General features: G+C 31.0%; 1 protein-coding gene across 1 annotated transcript; it reads right to left on the bottom strand.

The window, feature by feature from the left end:
- Positions 1-580: 580 nt before the first annotated feature.
- On the bottom strand, positions 581-4,932 carry LOC139874876 (putative F-box/LRR-repeat protein At3g18150). The gene is made up of 5 exons (XM_071862269.1): positions 4,780-4,932; positions 4,439-4,630; positions 1,598-2,521; positions 1,228-1,419; positions 581-1,126 (listed from the first exon to the last, which is right to left on the bottom strand). Exons 1-5 carry the CDS (start codon positions 4,930-4,932, stop codon positions 647-649), a joined length of 1,941 nt encoding a protein of 646 aa, XP_071718370.1. The 3' UTR covers positions 581-646.
- Between the last annotated feature and the right edge of the window lie 17,158 nt (positions 4,933-22,090).

Below are 22,090 nucleotides of genomic sequence, written 5' to 3' on the forward strand. Positions count from 1 at the left end.
ATGAAATTTCCAACTTTATGATATTTCAACACAGAATCAACAATATGTTCCATTCTGAATAATTCTATGAACAAAAGTGCAATTTTTTGATATCTAGCAGTAGAAATTTCGAACTTATTTTCTATAAATGGATCGATTCATATCGAAAATTTTAACTGGTTGAACGAGTAAACCTAAATGCAGACCTAAATAGCCTCCTTATTCAATAACAGAAAGTTAGCATCATTCTAAAATAGCTATTATAATAAACTTATAACACATTAGGGGACGACAAAAATGCTTGCTGGTCAACCATCAACCCGATCCGCGCTACCCATATATAGTTAATGTTGTATTAAGTAATGTATTTGTCACCTCTCAGTCTCTCACTATAACTATCGCCCAAATATTTTATATAGCTTCAACGGTGACAATGGATTTCGTATATAAGCATCATCGATAAAGCCGAAAATAATTAAATTTATCTCTAAGGACTTCGGTTAAGCTAAGATCATACATTGTCATAGCAGTAAAAACCCATATGATTGATCATCAGCTGAATCAATGAGTACAAAAAAACATTAAACTTTTATCATTCCAGTTTACACATGCAATTTATGACTGTTGCAAAAACAAATATTTAGGACATTTATCAACTTGCAACTTGCTATGATGACGATTGTGACGCTATAGCAAGTTCATTAAGGCATAACGTAATGCAACTTTGCTTCTCATCACATCTAAACTTCATAAAGTCCATTATTATTTCCATAACATTGTAGGCCTCTGTACGTAAGCTAGAAAAACGCGCTTGAATCCTATCCTTCTTCTTTGATGTTGGAAGCTTTTTTATGATGTCTTCGATCGTATCCAACTTTGAAAAGATGTAACTAATTTCAAATTCCCCTTTTCGAATCTGCACACCCAAATCTCTCCAACAGTTCTTAATCCGTGACATTTTTTCCTCTTTGAAAAGTTGCTCATTCATATTGACCTCGTGCCACTCCATTAGTTCATTACTCTCATCTATACAAATTCTACTGGCCTTACATTTAGATTTATCCTCTTCTAAAAGCATCTCCAACTCGACCATTTTTTGTTGTGCTGATGTGGCGTTCTGTAAGGCTTCCACCTCGGCTTGCACCTCCTACATAGATATCATACATTTTGTAATGAACATTATATAAAAGTCTGTTTATCATCATTGTTGTGATATAAAGTTATCTTCATGTTTATAATGAACGCTACCTGGCGTGAGAATATTGTGAAAGTGGCACTTGGAGAAGCATCTAGAAGATACTTTTTGATTTCAGTAGGCATAGTTATCTTCTTTTGTCCTTCCTCATCCGATTGCAAGTTTGCAGGATAAATCTTGAGATTCATTAAGTTAGCAAACGGTGAAGGTAGATTTGAGACTAGCTGAACAGATGATGCGAGAACCTGAAAAATATTAAATATAATGAACATGATGTAGACAAAAGACATAGTCTAATAAATTAGAAATAGTTTAAAAATCAAGTTTAATATGTTAAGTTATTTGAATAAGATGCAATTTTGAAGGCAAAAAGAATGAGTGAAGGACAAAAAATAAACATACAAACATTGAATAAAGGAATACCTCTACAATTTCCAAACCAAGCGTGAGATATTTGATATTACGAAACTGTTGAAGCACGTCAATAATTTTAGGAGCAAAGAAATCGAAATACCCTGGACAACACATATAGAAACCCACTTTTTCCAAAGAATACAAACCATCCGCGGAAAACTCAAAATAATTTTGACTTTTATACATCAATGAGGATATTTCGGGTGTAGAAATCATAAGATCCCCACAACAATTAACAACGGTGAGATCCTTCAAGTGAGGTGCAACCACATTAACAATAGAATTCCAGTTCCCATACTTAAGCGTGAGATTGGAAAGTTGAGAATGGGAAATGGTGTGAGCGATAAATCCATATATGTCGAAATGTGTTAAAGTAAGATTATTCAAGTTTGGACATTTAGAAAAAATACCACTAAACTCGTTAGGATTTTTGTTTATGAACCTAACATCTTCAAGATGCAAGGTTGTTAAGGGTAGTAGGACACAAGATGATGTGATCTTAGTGTAACTATAAGCGTAACCTATATGTCCAAAAGATCCAATCAAATTGAGATCTTTAAGAGAGTGAGAAATAAAAAGAGAAAGAGGGAATTCGAATTCTCTAACGTTGGACAAACAAATAATAGTCATCTTTTGGACATTGTGTGAAAACGCATAGCTCAAAATGGTTTTGACAAACTCTTGACTAACTTCTCCACAAAAACTAAGTTTAACAGACGACAATTCTATTTCATTATTGCGAGAAGAAAGAACATGAGTAACATACTCAGATAATTTTGGTAATGAAGTAAGATCAGTAGTAGAGAAATCAAGATGTGGGATTGACTTCCACACATTCTTCCATCTGGATGACAAAATACTAGTTTTGATAGCATTTTTGGTGTCGAAATAAGAGAAAATTTGGTTGATAAGACCATTGACAAGCTGCTTAGTCTATCGACTTCTCCTGCATTCATTCTTACTTTTTAAGCTGCAAGTTAATAACATAAAGCAACAATCAGGACATAGGAAATACTTAGAACACACTAGTTTAACTTCATGTGCTGTAGTACATCCTTTAGGTTAATTCACACATTGTGTAAGTTCTCTACATCCTATATCCTAAATATAGTTAAATCAATTAAATCATAATACAAAACTTAGTCACTTAAGATTAGTACAATATTACTATATAATAATCCATAATCAATTAAACGTGTAATTTGTTCATGATCATCTTATGATTTTAGTCTTTTATCTTTATCTTTTTCTAAATCCAATTGAAAATTAATTGGTAATATATTACATTATAATCAATTGAATCGTAATCCAACACTTAATACGGAGTACTAAAGAGCATTAATGTTTAAGTTGTTCTAAATTTTTTTTTTTTTTTTTTTTTTTTTTTTTTTTTCAAATCCAACTGAAATTTAACTAGTAATAAACTATAAACTATTATATAATCAATTAAATGGTGTAATTTAATTACTATCATCATTTGATTCTAGTGTTTATTTTTATTCAATTGGAGTATTATTTAAAAATATCACAACTCTGGTTTAATACACTAATACAATATACGATTTTACTAATATACTACTGTAATTGCTTTTTAAAAAATCATCCTCGAGTTCTTCAAAAATTGGCCTATACGCACAGGAACTAATTTTTTATATTATTTTAAATTTTATCTTCCTTTATTTTCTTATCTTTCGATTCAAGTTATTTAAAAGAATAAAACTTGATATATAATTGAGTACTAAGCTACTAGCAAAAACATTTAGGTCCGATTCACTAACAAAGGACACATTTAAAGACTTGCAACTTACTGAGATTTCGATGATATTAGCAGTTCGTTGGAAATCAAGGAGTTTCAAAACGGTTTTAAACTTATACGGAGTATTATTTTAAAATTGATTTAATAGATTAGCCATAATATATTAAAACATAATTATATAAAAGGAATTCCATTAGGGAAAAAAAAAACTTTAAACATAAACATAATTATATAAAATGTTTCCATTCAAAACTAATTGAATTTACTAGATTAGCCATAATAACAAATAAAGGAGTTTAGATATACATTTTCCATAGACTAACCACGAAAGGGTTGGTGATTTATATTTTTTGTTTATAAAATTAAACTGACTTCTTTTTGTTTCTTCTGTGTCGTACACCACCAATAATAATCGTGATACATATTATCAAAATCAAAATACATTCTTGAATTTGGATAGATTATGATAAGTCAAACTTATCTCCTTACACCGATAATAATCAACTAATTCTTGATAAATAACTTCCATTAACCGATTCAATGTAAAGACTTAATTATACATATATTTAATTATTATTGACATCCTTTAGATTTGTCGTTAGAAAAATCTTTAACAACATTAAGGTTAAGATAAGTAAGTATTACCTTCAAAATAAAATGGATTTTGCCCCTTAACTCGCAATCGAACACCACCGAAATAGCATGTTTTCTCTTGTTCTTTTACTCTTTTGTTCCTTTGGTGTCTTTATAATTTTGAATGTTAATGTGAGATTAGGATTGCAAATACGAATTGATTTAATAGGTGCGTTTGTCCTTCATCCGCAAGAAACGTAGTCAGGTAGGCGTATAAATTAAAATATAAAAGTACTAGACTTTAAGAGCCCGTGCGTTGCACGGTTGGTTCTATTATGTTATGGGTTAGTAAATTAGGTGTTGATGATTGTATGTAAAAAAACATTTTAAATAAAACATAATAGTAGATATGAATACCAAAGATAGTTCTTGAGCAAATGAAATGCAAACACATTCATGAATAATTTTACTAAACATCAATATAGATAGAAAGCTCGTTCGTCGAATTTGTAGGTGAAAACCCAGGTTGTTCCATACTTCAAACGATTTTCTTTACGGAATTGCTGAAAACCGTATGTAACTGATAGGTTTGGCTTTGTCCTTGAATTTTCTTGTTTCAGTCGCCATTTGTATTTCTTTCTTGCTAAATTATAACATGAAACACTTTTTCCACTTCGTAGTCCAAGTAGTAACATCAACTCTTTTGGAAGACGCTTAAAACAAATATAAATTTTAATTAGTATGATACATAATATAATATTAGTGCAATTTAAGTATTGTTTGTTAAATTATCTGTAAGAACAATTGTTCTATCAATTATGCAGAATTTTGCAACATAATATTGATGAAAAAGTGTACTTACTAATACATGTCCTCTTGGTATCGTAATGTTGCAATCATAACTTTTAACCGCAGATTGTAAGTAGTCAGGATTGTACATTTTCCCCAGAAGTGCAGGTGATATGTTTTTCTTTTCATCGCCAACTTCATCGCACGGGGACTCATCTCCAAACATTATTGGTTTTTAAACTTATATATGAAATTTAATAAAACTAAGATAAATTATAGTTCACACATAGATTGATTACACAACATAAAGTTATGAATTTGTAACGACCCGTCAAAGTACACTTGACGGCCATCGTTATCTTGGTCCCACAGCTTGATCGAAACTCTATATGAATTTAATAAAACAACCTTGCATTCTTTATTTAAAAATGATTTCCTATAAAGGAAATCTACTAAAATGTATAAGTTTAGAAAAACTATACGTAAATATTTTAACCAAAAGTTGACAAAAACAAAGTCAACAAACATCCACTATTTAATGTAACAAAATAGAATGCAAGTTAATGTTTAACAAAAGCTGCCATCATAAATATGCAGACTCTCTAAGCACAGCGGAAGCAATCAATCATGAACCTGAGAATAAAACATGCGGGTAACTGTCAACAAAAATGTTGAGTGAATTATAGGTTTAATATTGCAAACAATATTTAAATTTAACCATAAAAATTTATGTTTGAAAACATAAAAACTCCTTTTTGGACCATAAAATTATATGCTAGAAAACATATAATTAAAACATTATTCCATTTTCCGTGAGCCACCTGGTAACCACTTAACTATTTATTTACCCTTGCCAAACACAATAAAAAAAATATACACCGAACAAGTGTATCTTCAACTAAATACGAAGTACTAAACATTCCGATTATAAATTGCTAGCGCGACTAGCTTGAAATGGGGTTGTCAAACCCGATAGATCTATCCGTAGGATTCGCGTTCACCAGTAAAAACCAGTGATTACAGTTACCAGACTAGGGAATATTTTTGTTCAACTCACAATGAATAATTTAAACCAACTTCCACTTGTGTCCAAAATATAAATAAATTGCATGTATTCTCATCCCAAAAGATTTAAATTGAAAAATGGAACTATAACTCACCTTAATAGCAAACGAAGAACCACACAAATAAGCGAACAGCCACAAAGTAAAAGTGATCAAGAATGATCACAACGCCGACCTAAAAATAAAGCAGGTCGATATAAATAACTAACTTAGGTCAAGTCTTAGTATGATAGCTATTGTACATGTTGCAAGTAGACATAGAACAATACTCGGCATGCATCGGTTTGATCGGAACAGCTTACGGACACACACTTTCTAATTTTAGAAAGTTTCTATTTTAGCAGGTTTTCATTTTTGGAAAGTTTCTATTTTAGGAAAGTTTCTATTTTAGGAAAGTTTCTATTTTTAGAAAGTTTCCATATTTAGAAAGTTCTATTTTTAGAAAGTTTTTAAGTTAGGAAAGTTTCCATATTTAGAAAGTCAACAAAAGTCAACTGTAAGTCAAAGTCAATCGAAAGTCAACTCAAAAGTCAACCTTGGTCAAACATAGTCAACATTAATTTTAGAAGTGTAAGTTTTAATAATAACATAAGTCATAATGCTTATTAAAGTTAATAGTGTAAGGTTATGTCATAACATAAGTTTAATTAAATTAAAATGAATTATTAAAGTTAACATAAGTTTAAATGATATAATTAATATAACATAAGTATTTAATTAATTAATTAAATATTAGTCATAATATAAGTATTATTAATTAATAATAAATTTTAAATCATATCATAAGTATTATTAATTAATAATGAATTATTAATCATATCATAAGTTTCTAATTAAAATTATTAAATCATAAGTATTTAATAATTAAATCATAATTAAATAATAACTAAGTATTATAATAATTAAATAATTATTTAATCCTTATTATAAGTCTTATAATAATAATAATCTCATAATATAAGTTTAATACTTATCATAAGTATTTTTCATTAATAATAAAAGTATTATTAATCATAAGTTTAATTAAAATGTTAATTAAATCATAAGTAATAATTAAATGATATAATAAATATATATCATAAGTCTTAAATAATAAAAATTACTTCTTATATCATAAGTAATTAATCAATAATGAAAATCATTATTTTTATCATAAGTTTAATAATTAACCATAAGTTTTAAATTAAAAGTTCATCAGGTCGTATCTTGAGCCCCGGGTGTCGGTTTTCGGCGAGCCTTATATATATCTCCGCCTGTTCAAACCACCCGACACATTGGTGCACTCAAGAATACACCAAGTACAGTCTACAATTCGTGGTGATCAGCCATGACACCACTTGGAACTTCAATTCAATCAAAATCGTGTTTTAGTCGTAACGGGTGAACCGTGGCTCGGATTTAGGTGACCCGAACATGGAAATTCGTCCCACCATCAGTCCTAACACACTAACACACCCTAAAGACACCAAAGATGGTCACAAAGTCGGACCAAACCTGGTTCATACAAATATCACATTTCAATCTTAACAAAATACTAATTTGATCATATCTAGGGCTCCGGGAATCGAAACGACATGAATCCGGAGTCTAAAATTAATGTCTTGATGAGAGGAACTCATCTAGATAGTTTATTTTAACATTTATAACAGTCATCATCTCAGAAACACACGAATTAGCTGCTTTCCAGAATTTATCAAACCGAAAACATGTGATTATGAGTACTTCTATGCATACAAACATCATTACAATAATCCACAAACATCATACTACTAATATATAATCAAAATACAGAAAAATAATGAAAAATTGAAAGTTCTAGGGTTAGGGATTATACCTTAATCGAGAAACAATTGGTATGATCGCGTAGAGAACGGAACGAGGAATCCGATTATATGAACAATTGATTGATCCAAGCTTTAAAAATTGGTGAAATGATGATGATGGTGATGCTTAGGGCGACGGCCAAAAAAAGAAAAGGGAGAGGGAGAGAGTAACTTGCTAGGTTTAGGAAAATGGAAATTGGAAAAATAGAAATGTGATGTTAAAAATGAAAAATAAAAAAAAATGTGAGGGGATAAGGGGTGGGGTCGGCCGAATATCACAAGGAGGTGAACAGCACTGAGTTCTTGTGGCAATTTCAAACGATAAGCCACGAGTCCAATTCTCTCAATAATTTTAAAAGGTCCAACAAATCGAGGATTCAACTTTCCCCTCTTACCGAAACGTATCACACCTTTCTAAGGTGATACTTTTAACATAACACGATCACCGTCCTGAAATTCAATATCGTTCCTTCCCTTATTGGCATAGCTCTTTTGCCGACTTCTGGCGGTTCTCAATCTTTCCTTAATCTGTACGATCTTCTCGGTAGTTTCATGAAAAATCTCTGGACCTGTGAGTTGAGCATCCCCAACCTTATTCCAGCAGACAGGAGACCTACACTTTCTACCATATAAAGCTTCAAACGGTGCGGCTTTAATACTTGCATGATAGCTGTTGTCATAAGAAAATTCAGCTAGTGGCAAATATCTATCCCACCCATTACCAAAATCAATAACACACGTTCAAAACATGTCTTCTAACGCTTGGATGGTCCTTTCACTCAGACCATCAGACTGTGGATGATAAGCAGTGCTCATATCCAATTCTGTTCCCAAAGTTTCCTGTAAGGCCTGCCAAAACCTCGATGTAAATCGACTGTCTCGGTCCGAAATAATAGATACGGGAACACCATGCCTCGAAACAATTTCCTTCAAATATAACGGGTAAACTTCTCCATCGAATCAGTTTCTTTAATCGACAAGAAATGAGCTGACTTTGTGAGTCGATCTACAATCACCCAAATGGTATCATATCCACCCACAACTCTTGGTAACTTTGTAACAAAATCCATCGTAATACCTTCCCACTTCCACTCGGGAATCTCAGGTTGCACCAAAACTCCAGACGGTTTCTGATGTCCAGCTTTAACCTTAGCACAGGTCAAACACTTAGCCACGTACGTAGCCACATCAGCTTTCAAATTAGGCCACCAATACAGCTCCTTAAGGTCATGATACATCTTTCCTGAACCAGGATGAATAGAGTACCTAGACTTATGAGCCTCCTCTAGAACAAGTTGTCGCAGATCACCAAACCTCGGAATCCAAAGGCATCTCACAAAATATCGAGTACCATCGGTTTGTACCTCTAACTGTTTACTCAAGCCTCGGACCTTCCCGTTACAAAATTTTCCTCTTTCAAGGCTTCTCGTTGTGCCTCAAGAATCTGCCTAGCGAGGTTTGTTCTAACTGTCATATTCAAGGCCCTAAACCTGCGAGGTTTAGCCCTTTCTTTACGACACAAGGCATCAGCCACAACATTGGCCTTACCCGGATGATATAAAAGTTCACAATCATAATCATTCAACGTCTCAATCCATCTGCGCTGTCTCATGCTCAACTGTTTCTGATCGAGAATATGTTGAAGACTTTTGTGATCTGTGTACACAGTACTCTTAACCCCATACAAATAACGTCTCCAAATCTTAAGCGCAAAAACAACAGCTCCCAACTCTAAATCATGAGTTGTATAATTCTGCTCGTGAATCTTCAACTGACGTGATGCGTACGCAATAACTTTCTTTCGTTGCATCAAAACGCAACCAAAGCCTTGACGCGAAGCATCACAATGAATAATAAAATCATCATTACCCTCAGGTAGTGACGATATCGGAGCGGTAGTCAACTTCTTCTTCAAAATCTGGAAAGCAGTCTCTTGTTCATTCTTCCACTCATACTTCTTCCCCTTGTGCACTAAAGCAGTCAGAGGTTTCGCTATACGAGAGAAATCCTGAATGAACCTTCTATAGTAACCTGTCAACCCTAGAAACTGACGGATCTGAGTAGGAGTTTTCGGAGTTTCCCACTTTTTAATCGCCTCAGTCTTAGCAGGATCAATTTGTATTCCCTGTTTACTAACAATATGTCCAAGGAATTGAACTTCTCTTAACCAGAAAGCATACTTAGAGAACTTAGCGTACAACTCTTCTTTTCTCAATTGATCAAGCACTAACTTCAAATGTTCTTCGTGCACTTCATCACTCTTAGAATAAATAAGGATGTCGTCGATGAAAAAAAATAAAGAATTTGTCTAGATATGGGCTACGCACACGGTTCATGAGGTCCATGAACACAGCAGGCGCATTAGTCAATCCGGATGGCATAACAAGAAATTCGCAGTGACCATAACGGGTACGAAAAATGGTTTTCGGAATATCAGTTTCTTTAACGCGCAATTGGTGATAACCGGAACAAAGATCAATCTTAGGATAAATGGACGAACCTTGAAGTTGATCGAACAGATCATCAATTCTTGGAAGAGGGTAACGATTCTTAACCGTAAGCTTGTTCAACTCGCGATAATCAATTAAACCATCAAAACGAACCACCTTTCTTCTTAACAAACAAACAGGAGCTCCCCAAGGGGACGAACTGGGACGAATGAAATATAGTCGCAACAATAAAGGAATAAATATATAGAGTAGTCACATCGGTGGCATAAATATAAAAGGAAAATCTCTCCAAGGAGATAACGAGGGTCATGGACTTCCAAGTAAATTTTCATTACATTTCCGAAAGGAAGACACACAAAAGGTGTGATATTTCAACGAGAGTGAACTTCCTTGTACAATGAGCGAGGAAATCTAGGATTCATCCATATTCTTAAATTTATGTGCGGATGAAAAGAACGCGAATCATGGGTTATAAAGAATGGTCGACTCTAAGTGAGATGAATCTCCAAAAATAATTTCGTGTACCTCAAAGTATTGAATCCTAGGATTGATGTTGCGGTTGACAGCGAATATTGAGAGTAGAAACTCCTCGAACGGTCTAGTGTAATATATATCCATGATACCCATTATAACAACAGTTGGGGTAGAAACCCACCTAGCGCCTTTTCTACAATAAAGTAAGCACCGAGTGTACCCCAGAAAATTGATTTATCGGTCCGCGTTTCGGCCATGTCCAACCAGAAGAGGGAAAATTTCATGAGCGTAAGGACTTCCCAACAATTTTATAAAATCGCCATCCAAAGTGGCGTAAGAGTTTTTATCGTTGAACTTAATGGTAGATTTCATCCTTAAACGGAGGATGAGGAAAATTGTGATCCAAACACACTGCAGAGTAATGCGAAATTTTTTTTAATATAATCAATCAAAGAAGTTTTGAAAAAGCTCTAACGTCTGATGTAACCCCATAAATGGAACGAAGCTCTTAGTAAATGTAGAAGTATGTACAACGTGTACCATTTTACGTAAAACAATTTAGGTTAACTAGACAACTCAACAAGAGTGGTTTTAAAATAATTTTGAAGGTATAATTTAGTGTATACTAGCCAAAATAGATAAGGGTAAATTTATCCATTTAAATTCAAACGTACATATATGATTTTATAAATAGTATACATGACAAAATATTTCATTACTTCTATTCGCCCATAAATCTCGTGAGAACCGCCCAATTACACAAATGTGTAAAAATCTTGATGAAAAGTAGGGTATCCGCATTTCAGAGGTTACGAGTTGAAGTAAGATCGTTGAAGCTCGGGTGAAGGACTTGAATTGTCTTGCGACATCTAATCAATAAATGCTACGAGGTCATGAAAACCAATGAGTTAAATATTGTTTTGACTTTTATCAGGACACAAGTCCTTGGGTCAAAACTATTCACGTGCGAAACTGTCACTAACAAGCGAGTTATGAATGATAAAACATGGGGTAGGTAGTTCGGTTAAGACGAGTCCCTCGTATATCAACAAATAAGATAATGAGTATCTTCCTTACTCATGTAATAACGTTAGAATTTCCGAATGAGTGGTGTACAAATTTTCTTTGACTCGCTTTCCATTCCTCATGTCACAATATTGGGACTTTTTATGAATTAACGTAATATAATCACGTTGGCCTGACGCCATTATATTTCACTAACTCATAGTTCCATTCCAATATCACTACATAAGGTCAGGACACGTGGTCAACCTCGAATTTCAACACAATTTCCTTAAAAAAAAATTTCTTAACAATGTGCTAAGGATAGCACAAGAGACAAAGACATCGAAAGTAATGAATAGGAGTAACGATGACATAAAAATGTCTTCGAAGTACCAAGAATCTCTAAAAGTCAAGAATGTCGTTTTCCGTTTCAACAACCAAAGCACATAGGCACAACGGCACAAAGGCACGTAATATAACAAAAATTGTTATATACCCAAACACAATAGCTGACATTGAAATGCCAAGCCTTTAGAAGTCAAGAATGACATCTCGCGTAATATAACTAAAACGTTATATACATAACCCTAATAGATGACATAGAAATGCCGAGAATTCCAGAACACGTAATATAACTCAAACGTTATATCAATAAACACAATTGATGACATAGAAATGTCGAGAATTTCGGAAGTCAAGAACGACACCCCCTCGGTTTCACTAACCGAGGTGTTCTTATAAAAGATGAACTCGCATGAGTCGGAGAATACGCTTAAATCGGAATGGGAGTTCCTCCCGGATTCAGAACATAATAAAGATGTATGTATGATAACAATATACATACCAATACGATACAAATAATCACATATGATAATATATAATAGGCCGGGCTGTTGACTAGACTCACTAATGCACCCTATTGACTCGGGTAACGACATCAATGCAGCCTAATTCCCTACAACCAGAGCTCTGATACCAACTGTAACGACCCGTCAAAGTACACTTGACGGCCATCGTTATCTTGGTCCCACAGCTTGATCGAAACTCTATATGAATTTAATAAAACAACCTTGCATTCTTTATTTAAAAATGATTTCCTATAAAGGAAATCTACTAAAATGTATAAGTTTAGAAAAACTATACATAAATACTTTAACCAAAAGTTGAACAAAACAAAGTCAACAAACATCCACTATTTAATGTAACAAAATAGAATGCAAGTTAATGTTTAACAAAAGCTGCCATCATAAATATGCAGACTCTCTAAGCACAGCGGAAGCAATCAATCATGAACCTGAGAATAAAACATGCGAGTAACTGTCAATAAAAATGTTGAGTGAATTATATGTTTAATACTGCAAACAATATTTAAATTTAACCATAAAAATTTATGTTTGAAAACATAAAAACTCCTTTTTGGACCATAAAATTATATGCTAGAAAACATATAATTAAAACATTATTCCATTTTCCGTGAGCCACCTGGTAACCACTTAACCATTTATTTACCCTTGCCAAACACAATAAAAAAATATACACCGAACAAGTGTATCTTCAACTAAATACGAAGTACTAAACATTCCGATTATAAATTGCTAGCGCGACTAGCTCGAAATGGGGTTGTCAAACCCGATAGATCTATCCGTAGGATTCGCGTTCACCAGTAGAAACCAGTGATTACAGTTACCAGACTAGGGAATATTTTTGTTCAACTCACAATGAATAATTTAAACCAACTTCCACTTGTGTCCAAAATATAAATAAATTGCATGTATTCTCATCCCAAAAGATTTAAATAGAAAAATGGGACTATAACTCACCTTAATAGCAAATGAAGAGCCACACAAATAAGCGAACAGCCACAAAGTAAAAGTGATCAGGAATGATCACAACGCCGACCTAAAAATAAAGCAGGTCGATATAAATAACTAACTTAGGTCAAGTCTTAGTATGATAGCTATTGTACATGTTGCAAGTAGACATAGAACAATACTCGGCATGCATCGGTTTGATCGGAACAGCTTACGGACACACACTTTCTATTTTTAGAAAGTTTCTATTTTAGCAGGTTTCCATTTTTGGAAAGTTTCTATTTTAGGAAAGTTTCTATTGTAAGTCAAAGTCAATCGAAAGTCAACTCAAAAGTCAACTTTGGTCAAACATAGTCAACATTAATTTTAGAAGTGTAAGTTTTAATAATAACATAAGTCATAATGCTTATTAAAGTTAAAAGTGTAAGGTTATGTCATAACATAAGTTTAATTAAATTAAAATGAATTATTAAAGTTAACATAAGTTTAAATGATATAATTAATATAACATAAGTATTTAATTAATTAATTAATTAAATATTAGTCATAATAAGTATTATTAATTAATAATAAATTTTAAATCATATCATAAGTATTATTAATTAATAATGAATTATTAATCATATCATAAGTTTCTAATTAAAATTATTAAATCATAACTATTTAATAATTAAATCATAATTAAATAATAACTAAGTATTATAATTATTAAATAATTATTTAATCCTTATTATAAGTCTTATAATAATAATAATAATCTCATAATATAAGTTTAATACTTATCATAAGTATTTTTCATTAATAATAAAAGTATTATTAATCATAAGTTTAATTAAAATGTTAATTAAATCATAAGTAATAATTAAATGATATAATAAATATATATCATAAGTCTTAAATAATAAAAATTACTTCTTATATCATAAGTAATTAATCAATAATGAAAATCATTATTTTTATCATAAGTTTAATAATTAACTATAAGTTTTAAATTAAAAGTTCATCGGGTCGTATCTTGAGCCCCGGGTGTCGGTTTTTGGTGAGCCTTATATATATCTCCGCCTGTTCAAACCACCCGACACATTGGTGCACTCAAGAATACACCAAGTACAGTCCAAAAGTCGTGGTGATCAGCCATGACACCACTTGGAACTTCAATTCAATCAAAATCGTGTTTTAGTCGTAACGGGTGAACCGTGGCTCGGATTTAGGTGACCCGAACATGGAAATTCGTCCCATCATCAGTCCTAACACACTAACACACCCTAAAGACACCAAAGATGGTCATAAAGTTGGACCAAACCTGGTTCATACCAATATCACATTTCAATCTTAACAAAATACTAATTTGATCATAGCTAGGGCTCCGGGAATCGAAACGACATGAATCCGGAGTCTAAAATTAATGTCTTGATGAGAGGAACTCATCTAGATAGTTTATTTTAACATTTATAACAGTCATCATCTCAGAAACACATGAATTAGCTGCTGTCCAGAATTTATCAAACCGAAAACATGTGATTATGAGTACTTCTATGCATACAAACATCATTACAATAATCCACAAACATCATACTACTAATATATAATCAAAATACAGAAAAATAATGAAAAATTGAAAGTTCTAGGGTTAGGGTTTATACCTTAATCGAGAAATAATTGGTATGATCGCGTAGAGAACGGAACGAGGAATCCGATTATATGAACAATTGGTTGATCCAAGCTTTAAAAATTGGTGAAATGATGATGATGGTGATGCTTAGGGCGACGGCCAAAAAAAGAAAAGGGAGAGGGAGAGAGTAACTTGCTAGGTTTAGGAAAATGAAAATTGGAAAAATAGAAATGTGATGTTAAAAATGAAAAATAAAAAAAAAATGTGAGGGGATAAGGGGTGGGGTCGGCCGAAAATCAAAAGGAGGTGGGCCCCACTAGTCCATAAAGCTTACTGTTCAATTCCTTGTGGCCCGAAAGACAGAACGAGTCCCGAAACGCGAAAACGCACTTACGCGATTAAAAATTCGGAGAGATAACAAACGCGCGACGAAAAATAAATATAAATACACTATATAAATATATGATCTTAAAATATCATATTTAAAATATTTAGGATTTAAAAATCCCAAAAACTCAACCGTTGGTTTGAAAACCGAAAAGATTCGCCGGATAGAAATCCGCGACACGTAAACGTATAACTTAAGATATGAATACAAATATTCATATAACACATAATAATTAATATATTATTAGAAAAATAATAATATAGATCATAAAAAATAACGTGGCACGAATAACAATTAACGATCGTTAAATAATTAACGGCAAAAGATAACGGAAAAAGTAGGGTCGTGACAGAATTGATGTAAAAATGATTTCATGTTAAGTAAACGATGAATTGTGAAGACATGATTTCTATATTTAAGAGCCCGTGCGTTGCACGGCGGCTCAAAAAAATAGCATATGAATGCGTTACTATTGGCATTTGCGCGTCATAAAATTTGACTAATACTTGTTGATGCATACATACTTATAACATCATACCCTTTGTTTACATCTGCTAATACTACATATTGATACATGCATGCATAGGTACATATTTATGTACCATTGATACATCTGATAATGAAACTTTGACTATATTGATTACTAAATGGGGCGAAATGCGAAATGAAATTCTCCTTTCTTAATAAAAGGGTTTAAACCATTGCTTTACATCGAGTAATATCTATTAATAATATCATACCCTCAACTACCATGCTCATTACCTCGATTAGAATTAGACTACAAAGCTGAATCATATGTACGATAAAACAATGGATTAATTTGAATCCTTTGTATAAAATACATACATTGTTTACGGAAAGTGTGACTTCACCATTGTAAAAACCTTTTGATGATGATAAATGTTATTCTTTCTGTCCTTAGGCAATTCAACGTACATGTATGAACAGAACATGATAGTTTAAGCAGTTATTTATTGTGCATATCATTAAGTGTATTCATAATAATTGGTGTAAAGTGTGCATGTCAAGTAGTGTTTAACCGTATAAAATTAACTGTGTTTATCAAAAAATTATCGTTATGAGGTATAGTAATTATAGGCTCAATAAAATGTGTTATTGACATGTTTATGTTACAAATATAAATATGAACATGTGGTTATTTTTCGTAAAAGAGAATCGAATTGAGTATGCGACAAACCATTCTGCACCTGCTGAGTTGATCCATCCAGTCTTGTTAATTCTAGTACCAGAGTTTAGCTCTTCATTGTCTCGTTCCCTAACACCTCCCTATCATTCACAAATCACAACAACCACAAATCATAATTCAAAATAACATTAGTCGATTGAAACCAGATAACAATCTTTTTCACTACAAGCATCCAGCTCTTCTATACCAAAAAGTACAGTAGCATGAGTTATAAGTAACACAATTATGTTTTAAAAAATAAACAAAATAATAGTTGCTGGGATGGCCATAAAAACCCAGTTATTGAGGTCAAAATGAATATTGATACACATTACCACTTACCAACCTATATACAAGTACATACCTCGGCCAAATGGCTTTCATGACTCGCAGCAGCTTCTCTATCTACGCTCACAATCTTTCAGACACATCCTGTGTCTTCACCATTAAAATCGCTACATGAAGTTAAAAAAAAATACAAAACAAATCTCACTGAAGATGGGTTGTTACATGAACGCAACAAATAGAATATTGAGAAAGTTGTTCATAAGACATTAAATGAGATTAATTAAGCTTGTATTTACAAAACTGATGCCTCTAGAATCCTGGTTAGATATACCCAAATCAGCAACACTTATAATCGATGAAGCTAAATTTCTGCAAAATGATACACACTTTTCAAAACGTTCTGAGGTTGTATTTTAAGTTAACGCATTTAGATTAAGGATGAATTATGAACATGTAATTTTTAAAAGAAATAAGATGTACCTTGACAATTATTGAGACTGTTGTGCTAGTGCATCTTCTAATATTCTTCTAATATTCTGTGAAATCGTTGTACGTTGACCACTGACCTGGCTATAAATAATGAACTTACAATAACATTCTCATCAGCAACAATTAAATCATTTGTAGAATAATAAAGTAATTATTAACATAATCGGTCATATAAACCCTAAATTGTTTCACATAGTAAACCAAAATCACAATACATATAAAGTACTTATTACCTGTGCTTTTGATTAATATCCAAAACGATTTGTAATCAGTCCTTTATGTATAAATTATTACCAGCAATTACACTTAAGTTGACATAATTAACATGTATAAATCATTAAATGCTCAATTTGACACCATATGACCAAAGCGGGTCAAAGGGTTAAAATGACAAACGAACAGAGAGCAGTATAACAAACGAACAACATAACATAACCACTAAGCAGATTAAAGCTACAAATCATATATTCATTAACACAAACACATGTATGTATATTGATATAATGGAAGCTAACCTCTGGTTTAAATACTTCTAACGGAAGGAAGCAATTGATAGTTAATTTAGATAACAAAATTGAAGGTGTAGGTGAACGCGTTTTATTAAGTTGAATCTGTGTTTTCAATGGTTCAATAAATAAATCCCTTCTACAGACGTTGTTATCTTTATAATCATCATAGTCTTTCTCGTCTCAAGAAGTCGGTGGTCAGTAGTTGGCATAGCCAAGACTCAAAGATCAGTCAAGTCTAAAGGTGTACCAGCCAGTGTGTCTTACCACCTCCACTGATAGAAACACCTATAAAGAAATCACTTTAAATGCACCGTCACAGTATATAAGACAATGGTTTGATATGTTTTTAGTTATTGGTTGCTACATAATCTGTTGTACATAATTAGTTGGTCAGTTTAGTTACAAAAGAACAGTGTTTTGATATGTTTTTAGTTATTGCTTGTTACATAATTTGTTGCCAAAGGGAACCTTCTTTCTACTTTTTTGCTTGCCAAATCAACAGTTGTTACAATTGTTGGAAACGTGAAATCTAAACGTCTAATATATTACAGATTACTAATTAATACATCATACAGAAGCAATGTAGTTTAATCTAGTTTTCGACGAATATAAAATGCATTGGTAGCTAACACATCAACAATATTAAGAACTATAATTTCAGACCTTATGTAACATGCATCACACTTTAAATCATATATTATAATATTGTTGACATAAAATTTGAACTTCCTTGGATATCAATTACACAGACAACTATAAGTTATCATATTCTTAACATATATGATGTTTCAATTTGAAGTTAATATCAATCAAACAGAAGTTAAATACTAACCTTCAGTACTGGGAGATTTAGAAACTGTGCTGGTTGAGCCATGAACACTCAATATTTGAAATCAAATGCTCACATGTTACGTACAGCCCCAAAATTTTTAAACCAACATTAAGAACATTATGCATCAGAATTGGCTATTGATGAAAAGATATAAAATAAAAACAAATAATAATGTGCTTTAAAAAAATAAAAAAATATTAGATAAAACCGTACCAGCATTGGCAACCGCATTATTATCCATCAACTGGTCACCAGTAGAAGCGGCATACAAAGGTTGATGAACGAAAATCTATTAGCCATTTGCCTGCTTTCGCGATAGTAATCGTTGTCGATTCAAAACCCTAGGCTGTTCTATAACGAAAATGGCATTGAGAAACGATAACAAATTAGATGAAGATTAAGGTAGTTTGAATTCAAGCGTTCCATTCACCCCTAAAATCAATCATAGTAATTCACCCCTAAAATCGATCGCAGTAATTCAAGCGGCCAGTTGATTGATTGAAAGAATGGATGAATTGATGAAAGAATCCATTGCATAAAAATGAAGATAATAAAACCGATTCCAGTGGTTAAGGTTTATGAGGCGTGCAGTACGAAGAGAGTAATTAAGAATTAAGAAACTTATGATATAATTATGGATTAACCTTGGATTAACACGTGGAATTTAGGCTAATGATTGTGATGACCCTGGAATTTCCGACCAAATTTAAACTTAATCTTTATATGATTCCGACACGATAAGCAAAGTGTGTAAAGTGAAATCTCAAAAACTTTGAAATTTGTGTTCATATAATCAATTACCCTTTGACTAGTTCCGATGATTCATGAACAATTACTTGTAAATAGATATGTATATATATATATATATATATATATATATATATATATATATATATATATATATATATATATATATATAGATATAATAATCTGAATTATAAATTGAAACATTATATAATGTCATTATGAGCATTAATATTGTAAAATAAAAATAATATATAATAATTACTATTAAAAGTATATATATATATATATATATATCTATCTATATATATATATATATATATATATATATATATATATATATATATATATATATATAAATGAAGTATATCTAATATATAGATATTGTTTCGAATTTAGTTAATAAACGACAATAGCACTCGTTTATTATTCGATTGATATTAAACATGTAACATACAAATCATGAAAATTTACTAAATAACGCAATATAAAATGTAATGTTGCTAAAAATATATTTATTTAATTTAAGGTGAATTCTAATACTTCGTACATTTTTGATTGGATTATTTCCGTGTGCTTTTATCCATCACTGATTAATACGAAGTACGAATATTGACAAATGGATTTCTTTTACATGATATTTAGTTATATAAATTAATATTATTATTTATATTGAGATTGGGACCGAATAAATAGACAACTAGTTTTATTTTTATAATGATGATAATAACAAATAATTATTAATCATCGTAGTTTAACTGTAATTTACAATTAATTTATATGTACAAAAAAAAATTGTAATATTTCATACTAGATACATAATTATAATTAGTTAGTTATACTAATAATAATATTATTGTTATTATTAATATTATTAATATTGTTATTATTAATTATTAATATTAACATATTATTATATTTAATATATTTATTAATTATTTATATTAAAAATAATGTATCTTTATAAGAAATGTATGGATGCATTATTTGAGCAGAGATATTATTTTTGTTTGTCTTCTTCGACCCCTCCCATTTTTCTTTTCTGCTTACCCGTGATCTTGCAAATCCATAACTGCAATACGTATCATTTTTTTTTTCCTACTTCTTCTGTAATCATCATATATTTCAATTATAGCTGTAAGTGGATATCCCTGACTGTTTAAATCCTTCGTGATATTTTTATTTCTATATTATTATTTTTTTTCATTATCCCTGTACGTTCAATTTTTTTTGTTGCTATAACTCGAATTCGAATGACACTTTAAAATCTATAAATTCCATATTGTTAGAAATCATTCTTTCAAACTATCTGCAAGATTTGAGTTTCCAATTTTCTATATCGAATCCGAATTTTCAAGTCAAAGTTTTGAAGTCAAAAGTCAATCGAATTGTTCTTCGTAAAATTCGCGATTTTCTTGATGTTTCAAGATCAATTGTCGATTCCAAATGTTTTTAGGATTGATTTGAAAGGTATCTTGTGTTAAGATCTCTGTCTAAAACATTATATAAAGTGAAATCAATTTTTTTTCTCTTATAAACAGCGACGACAGATGGTGTTCTTTTTTTTTTTAATTTATTTTATTTTTAATCCATTTAATCATTTATAATTGTTTCTGTGTTGGTCATTAAACCCTAAACTAATTATTAAACTCACTGATTGAATGATTATGGGATTTGGTCGATTGTTATTGATGAAGAGGAAGGAGATAAAGAGTGAATAAAAAACATGGGTTAATTAGATTAGGAGTCAGATTTAGATCAGAAATAATGAAGCAGAGGAATGGTTAGGCACATGACGGGTGGGTGAGAGGTCTTGGGTTCGAGACCTAGCAGGAGCGTTTAATTCTTTTTTGTGGCTTATTTTCCTTAAGGTAGTTCTTTAAATATTTTAATTATTATGTTATTATTATTATTATTAATTATTATTCTTATTATTGTTATTAGTATTATTATTAGTTATATTTATTATTATTATCACATATATTATATTTATTATTAATATTAATGTTAAAATATGTATTGGTTATCATTATTATGATTAGGACATTATTATTATTAGTAAGTATCTGAATTATTATTAATAATTATTATGAATGTTAATTATTATTATTATTACCGTTAATATAAGTAGTAGTTACCAACTATTATTATCGTTAACATAACCCTAGTTGCAATTATAATAATAATTATTATTGTTATTACTAATAATATTATTATCAAAATAGGTATTAATATTAAATAATATGATTATTAATATTATCTTTATTAATCTCAAAAACTATCATTTTTAGGTAAATAAATATTTTGTACATAAAATGTATTTATTATATATACTACACTTATATTAAAACTTCACCTAACTATATATATAAAACCTACTAAAATTATTTATATAAACACTTATAAACAACAAATTATCGATTTTTTTTAATATAATATTAAACAAGTATGCATATGAATATATTTATATAATTATAAAAAATATTAAACATTTGAATGTACATACAAATTAAAAAAATATATGTTATTAATATAAAAATAATGTAATTAATGAATTTATATAAATATTCATTCGAATACGATTATATGTATTAATGAATATACAAATGATTTAGGTTCGTGAATCCGAGGCCAACCCTGCATTGTTCAACATAGTCATATGTATTTTTACTACAAAATACATTAGGTGAGTTTCATTAATCCCTTTTT

Source organism: Rutidosis leptorrhynchoides, chromosome 11 (genome assembly GCF_046630445.1).
Source record: "Rutidosis leptorrhynchoides isolate AG116_Rl617_1_P2 chromosome 11, CSIRO_AGI_Rlap_v1, whole genome shotgun sequence".
Taxonomy (NCBI): domain Eukaryota; kingdom Viridiplantae; phylum Streptophyta; class Magnoliopsida; order Asterales; family Asteraceae; genus Rutidosis; species Rutidosis leptorrhynchoides.